Raw genomic sequence first — 9,651 nt, forward strand, 5'->3', positions numbered from 1 at the left:
ATATCTATATAACATACCAGTGTATCCTGTGAGGCGTTCATTTTTTATTATTATTAGCCGGCCTATTATTATTTTATTTTGTGTTCGTTTTGTCTGAGAATTTTGGTACCCACTTTGGCTACGTCATCTCCATCCTCAGCCTGACAGCTCATTCGATTTCAAAAATCAACAAAGGTCTGGCGTTATCGTCTTTGTGCTGGGGAATATTTTTAGCTAGTTGAATTGATTCATACCTGTCATTTTATCTTTGAAAAGCAATTTCCCTTTTTTCGCATGTGTTACATCCTAACACTGAGCTAGCTACCACCACGGTCCTCCCAACGTTATAGCTAGCTAGTTAGCCTGCCAGCTAATGTCAACGGACAGTGAAATCGACGAGACAAGGAAGCATCAAGCGCTTCTTCTTTAAGACGCTGAATTATTTAGAACTGAAGATGTATCTAGGATAATGGCATTTCTCACCGCTTGGTTATGTCAAGTTTTGATTTTTTCTGTAACTATTGCTTTGAGTCAGTCCACGAAGTTGAATGTCCCAAAATTACTTTTGCCCCGTTCGAATCGTGTCCACGTTAATTTTACACTGACAGCAGAAAAGGGGTGTTACAAATGGTGAGTGGCAGCTCACTAAATAGTCGTATTTAATCGTACAACTCACATTGAGCATTATGGTAACCAAACCCACTATGTTTATTGATCTTTTTGCAGTTAGTAGCAACTAGCTTGTTAATAAGGAAGTAAAATGTTATGTGCCGTCTTCATTTTATCGCATTCCAACTCCCTCACTTTTGTCCCTTCCTGTGTGATCATCATATGCAACATTTTCAGGGGGTCCTCGAGACCTGAGGCTGTCTGTGTGCAGCCAGCTCTGTCCATCCCTCCCTCCCTCCTTCCGTCCTCTGCCTGTAGTCAGCAGGCTCTTGTGTCTGCTCTGGCAGCATCCACTCCACTGGACAGCAGCCGTGGGGCCAGCATCATACGAGGACAGGACTCTGGTGAGACAGATGGAGAGTGGGAGGAGGGGAGGGCAGATGGGATAAAAAAAGAGCAGTTCTGAGAGGGAGGGATGAGGGAATGGAAAGGACAAGCAGGCCCTAAGTTAAACAGACCAAAAACGAGGGAACTGCATTTTAGGTTGTGTGTAGACAGTGAACTCTGATCTCCCTCACAACCTCTTAGTGACAGGCCACACCCTGCGCTGTGACGTCGCCATCGATCAGATTCACCGGATTCAGGTCGTCACGACGACCCGCCAGTTGTTCACCGAGGACCCGCCCCTCGAGCTGTGCGTCTCGGCGCTGGACTCAGGAGGTGCCCACCCCTTTTCACATGATTCTTGCTCCAAGAATCCTATGAAGAAGCATTCAAGAAACTCACAAAGAGAAGGTTCCTCTCAGTCCCCTTATCTGTGATTCACAACAGTATGCTGCCCAAGGGTATGAAACATCCCCTACCTCCTCACCGGATTTCTTCAACTTTCCATAAGTGCTACTATAATACGGTACGGTGTGCCCGGGGTGAAGAGCGAGCGAGGGTTTGCAGGTGTTAGTGCCAGCCTGAGGCTAGAGCCTGCCCAGGGCTACAAGGCTCCCAGGTGGGCTTATAAGCCTGTGTCTGTAGCAGCTCACTCTGGAGTGTTCTGTCAGGCTGGATAGAACTCAGGACAGAATTAGGCCAAGGGAGGAAAGTCATAAGATAGGATAAACACATAGATAAACCGACAGACGGATTGAGTGACACCCAGTGATACACTGACTCTTCCTCCTCTATCTCTCTCTCAGGAAACACCTTCAGTAGTCTGGCAGGGTTGCAGTTTGAGTGGATAATAGTGAAGGATTCTGACACGGCTGAGAGCATACGGTGAGATAGGGAATGGAGCGATATGGAGAGCATCAACAGGAGCCTGTCACAGAAATTGATGTCACATGACCCAGGCATGGGCGTGTTATGTACATGCTATAACTATAAATAATTCCGGGGGTGAGATATACTGTCATCTGTCTCATGCATTATACATATATGATGATATCTAGTATATATAATATCACCATGTATGTATAATACATATGACAGATGATAGTATATCTCACCACCAGGTTTATTTATATATTATCTGTACAGACAGTTTATCTATTATATATAAATCTGAATCTGAAGTCGGCATGAATGTTATTTATGCGCATGAGACGCGTTTGTTCACCCTACCAGATTCATGCGTTTCTCGGAGGCAGGCTACTCTGCCCCGCATCACATCCTGTCCCTGGAGGAAGCGGGCCGGAGGGGGGATCGGGTGCTGCTGGAGGGGGTCAGGAGTGGCGTGGCACGGGTACGAGTCTGGCCAGCCGACCCAGAGTACAAGGTAAAGAGCTAGCTATGTGAAAACAAAGGAACTGGCGTTTACATTTTTGTAGATAGGGGGATGGTGTTTGTTCTTCTGCACTGCGACCACGCCACCATACTACTGTGTGTCTACATGGGGTTTTACACGTGTGCTTGTATGCGCCTGTCTGTCGTTCTAGTGGGTAGAGCCAGCGACAGTGGTCTTGTCAGTTACTGACAGACTCTACCTCAGCCCCTCCCATGACACCTACCTGCTGCTGGGCTCCAGTCTCTCCTACCGCGTCTGGAAGACCGTGTACAACACACACACAGGTGGGCTGGAACAGCTTGAACTCTGGGAGGTCACCTGTAGGGTCACAGTATGTTTATCTCTCTCTCTCTCTCTCTCTCTCTCTCTCTCTCTCTCTCTCTCTCTCTCTCTCTCTCTCTCTGTAGATGTGGTCCTAGGCGAGTGGGGGTACGAGTTGTCCATAGAAAGGGATGCAGAAAAAGGAGAGGAAGATGTCATCATTGTTGAACAGGACTCAGTCACTGTCACCGCTGTTCAACTGGGCCATGTGACACTGTCCCTCACACACCCCAGTATCCTTATACACACACACACACACACACACACACACGTGCGCCGCTGATGGTTAGTGTAGTCACACTTAAGTCTGTTCTTCCTTAGCGCTCTCTGTTCTCAGGTCTCCCAGAGGACTCAAACTCCCATCTGCCTCGGTGCTCTGTGTGGGTGGTGGAGCCCAGCTACCTGAGTGAGTGTGCGTCTGACACTTTGACAGGGCCTTGGCCCAACTGTAGAAGAGGCAACTGACTGGTGTGTGTGTGTGTGTGTGTGTGTGTGTGTGTGTGTGTGTGTGTGTGTGTGTGTGTGTGTGTGTGTGTGTTTCGATGTCTGTGTTACTGTATATGTGTGTGTTTGTAGCTCTGTTTGTGGAGGAGGAGGGCAGGTGGATATTGGAGAGCGGCCGGCAGTATCAGCTGACCGTGCGCGTGCACGACCGGGAGGGGCATATAGCGCACCTCTCACAGGTAATGTTGCCATGGCGACTGCCCGAAACGCCACCAGTCATAGACCAGTCCTCTGACCATCTCTCTCCCCTACTCTCCTAGATTTACTAAGTGCTCTCTCTCTCTCTCTCTCTCTCTCTCTCTCTCTTTCTCTCATTCAGAATGTGGTGATGACGTTGGAGTTGTCCGATCGGATGTTCAGTGTTGTCGAGTCTGCCACTAACCGCTCCTACCATGTGGTGGAAACGCGCGGGGTGGGACGCACCACCATACAAGCCTCCCTGTTCAGTATTGTCATGGAGGTACACACGCACAAACACACACACACACACACACACTCCTCGACATCCAGCTTAAAGATGTTGGCATGTCTGAGGGGGGAATCTCTTAAATATTTCCGAAGTACAGCCCTGGTTTGATTGATTGATTGAAACCTTTATTTATACTCAGGTGAGCTCTGAGGTGAGGCCAACTCACAGCTGCTGAGTGTACAACAAAATAGAACAACAAAACAACAAGACAATGTACAGTGCACTTAGTTAAAAACAGTTACAACATGTATCATAAAGAAATGAAATCAGGCATTTAAATTCCTTTAGGGAAGGAAGAACTTCCAGCTTTTACTTGGACTGAATGTCATTCCAGGACTTTGGGGCTGCATAAGTAAATGCTGTCCTGCCAAGTCCTGTACTAGTCCGTGGAACTTTAAGTGTGATCCAGTCACTAGAACGTGTTTGATGGGCTGGAGCATTCCTGTCTAGCTATTCAACGCCTTGAAAATGAACAAGAGCCAATGATAGTCTCGCCGAGCTGCCAGGGATGGCCACCCAACCTTACTGTAAAGGAGACAATGGTGTGTATCATACCCATCCCCAGTAATAAATCTAAGTGCAGAGTGGTACACAGAGTCCAATGGTTTCAGGGTGGTAGCTGAAGCGTGACGATAAATGACATCTCCATAATCAAGAACAGATAAAAATATTGACTCAACAACTTTTTTCCGTCAGAATCGAGGGAATCTTGAGCGATTTCTGTACAGAAAGCCAACCTTTTGGCGCAGCTTAGAAGCAAGTTTCTCAATATGAGATTTAAAAGTTAACTGTTCATCTATCCACAAGCCCAGATATTTATATTCAGTGACTCTGCTAATTTGTGTACCATTTAGTGATGCTATCTGTAGACTATTGTAATCCACATTTTTTGCCCTGGAAAATATCATGAATTTTGTTTATTTAGAATTGAGAACAAGCTTAAGTTGATATAGGGCATCTTGCCAAGCAATAAAAGAGAGCTGCAAGTTTTCAGTAGCTAACTGCACAGAATCCGCCATACAATAGATAACCGTGTCATCAGCATATAAATGGGCTTGACAGGATCCATTCAAAGATGATAAAATATTGTTTATGTAGATTGTGAAGAGGACAGGGCCCAGCACCGAACCCTGCGGAACTCCCTTGCCTATGGACAGAAACTCAGACCGGACATGGCCAACTCTCACACACTGACGCCTGGTTGTTAAATAGTCATGAAACCAGCTAAGGGCATTGTCATCCAGACCAATACTAGTCAGACTATGCAGTAGGAGGAAGTGATCGACTGTATCGAAGGCCTTCGAAAGGTCTATGAAAAGTGCTGCGCAATGCTTTTTATTATCCATGGCTGAGCTAATATCGTTCACAACCAGTGTAATTGCAGAGGTTGTACTATGCTGGGCTCTGAAACCAGACTGATGAGGACTAAGCACTGAGTTACTTGAAAGAAAATGTTTGAGCTGATTGTTTACTAGTGACTCTAGTGACCTTTGCCAAACAGGGCAGCCTAGAGATAGGTCTATAGTTATCTAAATTAACTCTCTCACCGCCCTTATGTAGTGGGAGTACGCTAGCTGATTTCCACTCAAGAGGAAGCTTACCAGAGGCAACAGAGATATTAAAGATGTAGGTCAACTGCTCGACCATAACTGGAGCAGCCAGTTTGATAAAGTAAGCCTCTAGGTCATCTTCACCAGTGGAACACTTATTGTCTAATGCTATTACTGCATGATAAACCTCATCAAGTGTAAATGGGATGAGAGAAAAATTAGGATGAGGCGACATTTGACCCTGACTATCAGTTGCAGCAGCTGACAGAAACCCAGTTATATTTCTGTCAAAAAGATGTCCTGCCTCAGCAAAATGCTGGTTAAATGACTGACATATGTCGTTCTTATCAGAGATCTCACGGTTGTTGATTACAATATAGGTGGGGAGGGAATTAGAGGATTTGTTTTTGTTTACATTTACTGCACTCCAGAATTTAGCAGGATTAGAATATGCATTAGTAACTAGATCAAGGTAATAATCTGTTTTTGCTTTTCTTACAGCATTTGTACACTTGTTCCTAATCTGACGAAAAGCAAGCCAGTGTCGAGAGTCAACAGAGCGCCTAGCACAAGACCAGGCCGAGCTCCTATCCCTAAACAACCGAGATAACTCAGGGCTAAACCATGGTGTGACTCTGTCCTTAATGCGAACCCTCTTGAATGGAGCGTGTTTAATTACAACTGTATTAAATGAGCCTATAAGTGAGTTCAAGGCTACCTGAACATCAGGCTCTGACATGACATGACTCCAGTCACAGTCAGTCATGTCACCCTTAAACCTCTCTGCATTAAAGTTTTTAAAATTCCTCTTTGAGACCACCCGAGACCCTGACTTCCTTACATGCACATCCCTTAAACAAGCAATAGGACAATGATCGCTCACACCTAGCTCAAAAACACCACTAGAAGGATATGTGTCGACCTTATTAGTAAAAATAAGGTCTATCAGAGTAGACTTAGAGTGATCTTTGAGGTTTGGTGTAGTTGGTGCTACTATCAATTGGCTTAAGTTTAGGCCACACATTAAGTCTTAAAGCTGCAAAGAAGCATCACTCAGCCAATTCAGATGTAGGTCACCCATTACAAGCAATTCATCAGCAGAGTATTCAGAAAGCATGTTCACTAAAGTAGCAGTAGTATCTGAATCTGATGGAGGACGGTACACTCCTACCACAGTCATAGAATCAGGACCATGTTGAACCTTTAGAGCAAGAAACTCAAAGCACTTTGGAAGAGAGACAGCATCTAAAATTGTCACTGGAAAACTAGACTTGACATAAATTCCTACTCCCCCACCCTTGCTTATACGATCCATTCTATAGAAATTATAATTACAAAGAGCCAAATCTGAGTTATCAATATTCTTACCAAGCCAAGTTTCACCCAAAACCAAAATTTCTGGGGTCGTCTGTTCAACTAGAATAGTTATATGGTCAAAGTTCTTAAGTAGACTTCTGATATTTAGATGGATTAATCCAAGGCCCTTTCGACTCTTGAAATTTAGTGGCGTAAGGGGAGGGACTGGGGTGGTGATTGCAGTAGTCCGAACAAGGTGTGGAGGTTGAAAAGGTATTGTAACCAAGTTACTCACAATAGTACTTGCATATTTCCTAATACTGGCACTTGCATATTTAGTAGGCCTACTAATTCTGACAGGGATGTTTTCGTCACTATTATTAGGTGATCCTAGCCCAATTGCAATACCAGAGTACATAGAGGAACTATTGTGGTAGGGGCTGGGATCTGGGGGACGTCAATGGATGAGGGACCTGTCATCTCTTGCGTGGAGACTGTAATGACTTCTCAGCTGAGAAACACAGGTGAAGGGAGGAGTACAGTAATGGATGCAATAGGAAAAGTTGGAGGAAAGTACTCGGGCACCTACAAAGTTTGAAAAAGTACTCCCGAACTATCTGACGTGACCTGACTGGAGGAAGCCTCCGATGCAATGTCACACCAGGGTGGACTCTAGGGACAGGAAGAGAGTGCTGCCCTTCCACACTGTCCAAGCGGGGACTTTATTCCAGGACCCGTCCTCTTATCACCGTCCTCCTTCTCCCCCTGCAGGACGGACGGGCCCTGCCGCTCATTCCACCAATCACAGTCTATCAGGAAGTGGAGGTCTTCCAGACCCTCACCCTGTGGCCCCCCGTCCTGGTGTTTCCCTGGCAACCAGAGGGCCAGGTCTACCAGCACCTTATACAGGTGTGTGTGACCATAAGGCGGAAAAATGCCATGGTCAGACTTTGTTTGTGCTGTTTATCTATTTTACTGTGTGTGTGTGTGTGTATGTGTGTGTGTGTGTGTGTGTGTGTGTGTGTGTGTGTGTGGGAGCTGCAGGTGGAGGGAGGCAGCGGCACTGTGAGCTGGTCTGTGAGTGACAGCGACGTTGCCGTGGTGACAATAAAAGGGGAAGTGATAGCAGGAAATAAGCTTGGCCGGGCCGAGATTCGGGCGGCAGACACACGCAACCCTCTACACATCGCCACGGGACAGGTGAGTGTGTTGACAGACACACACACACACACTCACATGGACATTTCCAACCCATCCACTCCCTCTCTCACCTCTGCCCCAGCTGTATGTGTTGAGGCCGGCCCGCCTGGAGCTCCTACCACAGAGAGGAGACTGCAGGGTGGGGGACACCATCACTGTCCCCCTGGCTGTCTGGGGGGGGACAGAGGACCAGGAGTACCAGGACCTGCCCTCCTCACCCCCCCGGGACCAGGGACACCCTGCCCCCCACAGCCAGCCCCTCCTGCAGGTGACAGACTGCTCCCTGATGAGACTCCACGTGACCATCCAGCCCCAGGGGGTCTTCAGGCTACGACCAGGTAAGGCAACCCCCCCAACACACACACACACACATAGACCGCCAACCGTCCTCTGAAGCTTCAGCCAGTCTGTGGTTGGGTTCCATGTCAAAGGAGTGACCCTGTTACTCCCACAGCTGTCTGCTCAAGCGCCATGCTTTTGACATACTGTACACATGATTTTATAGAAAACAATCAATGAATCAATTTACTAAACGAAAAGGCCAGCTGTTAAAGGATTGAAATATTTTACGAGAACGAAATCTCCTGTACAATGGGTGTCGTGGTGGCCGCACAGTCAAAAGGATTTTTTAATTAAAATTTTCCTTGTAACTATGTCATGTAAAAGCAACAGATGTCTATGTCCAAGCGTTAGATGCTTGGACATAGATGATATTTCCAGTGTCTGTTTTGTTGGCAAATGAGGAGGTCTGGATGAGGAGTCAGAGCAGGCCTGGCGAGGAGAGGAGAGACGTGCTGGAGCCGGTCTCTCCTCCCTCCTCAGCACTCCACCGCATCATATCAGCACCGCGGGCTTCGTGAAACTAGTACGGTTCTTCTGAAGATTTGCTGCGGGGGCAACTTTTCTCTGCCCCCGCCCGCCTCTCTGACCCCCACGCATGGTAATCAAGGTTTATGGACGCATGTTGTCCTCTTCTGCACCAGGGAATCAATTAACTCATTTCATCCTCAGTCCATTAGCAGCCTCACCGGATCAATGGGGTCAGCACCTTTGTCTCTTTCTCTCTCTCTCTCTCTCTCTCTCTCTCTCTCTCTCTCTCTCTCTCTCTCTCTCTCTCCTCTCTCCCCTCTCTCTCTCTCATACAAACGTGCTGTGTATGAGTGCTCTCTAGTACACACTCTTTCACTCACACTGAGCAAACAGAAGTAATTGGAAGGTTCCATTAAGGAGACTGGATTAAGTGATCAATATCTCTCTCTTCCTGGCATCGTGCACGTCTGTGTGTGTGTGTGTGTGCATGTGTGTGCGCGGGGGTTGATTGATGAGATTGCACGTACATGCTTCATCTTCTAAAATGGCCAGTTGATGTCTTCCTACAGCTACATATCACGGGGTGACAGAATTACTTTCTTCTCTGCAGTAATCTCAGCCCATGGCACTTACACACAGGGCTCTGGGATGTCGTCAGCGGTTTGACGGTGTGCGTGTGTTTGTGCAGTATCTGGAGGTCCTGGCTCTGGCTTCTGCAGTGGGCTCCAGATGGAGGCAGCGGGTCCAGGACACGTCCTCGTCACCGTTTCCGTAGAAACGGAACTCTACAACATCAGCTCGGTGGCAACCCTAGCCGCCCACAGCCCCCTCAGGGTGCGTATGAACCCGTGTTTCCCTGTGTGGATGTGTGTGTGCGTGTGTTTGTGTGTGTGTGAAAGAGAGAGAGGGAAAGAGCATAAATTTGTTAATTGACCTATTTTTCACTCTGCTAGTTTGAGTGACAGAGAGGTAGAGACTGGAGTTTCTAATGAAGCCACCGGAGACTAGACTGCTCCCGTCGGACTGCTCTTTATAAAGATCTCCACACAGCTGCAGCACACTAGCACACCGCTAAATGTTTTCCTTCCATCGTTTTACCTCCTCTCTCTCTCTCTCTCCCTTCCACACCCCTCCCT

The 9,651-nt window shown here is 47.1% G+C and overlaps 1 protein-coding gene across 1 annotated transcript in view; it reads left to right on the plus strand.

The window, feature by feature from the left end:
• Positions 1 to 448: 448 nt before the first annotated feature.
• The window catches only part of LOC311314203 (nuclear pore membrane glycoprotein 210-like), a gene marked incomplete at both ends in the record, with an annotated part of 19,274 nt that continues 10,071 nt past the window's right edge, over positions 449 to 9,651 (plus strand). Inside the window, 11 exons of the mRNA XM_084444539.1 lie at positions 449 to 609; positions 907 to 992; positions 1,177 to 1,308; positions 1,779 to 1,857; positions 2,206 to 2,356; positions 2,517 to 2,649; positions 3,024 to 3,096; positions 3,551 to 3,650; positions 7,277 to 7,414; positions 7,788 to 8,043; positions 9,204 to 9,349. Of these exons, the coding sequence (XP_084300665.1) occupies positions 449 to 609; positions 907 to 992; positions 1,177 to 1,308; positions 1,779 to 1,857; positions 2,206 to 2,356; positions 2,517 to 2,649; positions 3,024 to 3,096; positions 3,551 to 3,650; positions 7,277 to 7,414; positions 7,788 to 8,043; positions 9,204 to 9,349 (1,455 nt within the window). The remainder of the gene's footprint in view (positions 610 to 906; positions 993 to 1,176; positions 1,309 to 1,778; positions 1,858 to 2,205; positions 2,357 to 2,516; positions 2,650 to 3,023; positions 3,097 to 3,550; positions 3,651 to 7,276; positions 7,415 to 7,787; positions 8,044 to 9,203; positions 9,350 to 9,651) is intronic.

Source organism: Borostomias antarcticus (assembly GCF_949987555.1).
Source record: "Borostomias antarcticus genome assembly, chromosome: 10".
NCBI classification, from domain to species: Eukaryota; Metazoa; Chordata; class Actinopteri; order Stomiiformes; family Stomiidae; genus Borostomias; species Borostomias antarcticus.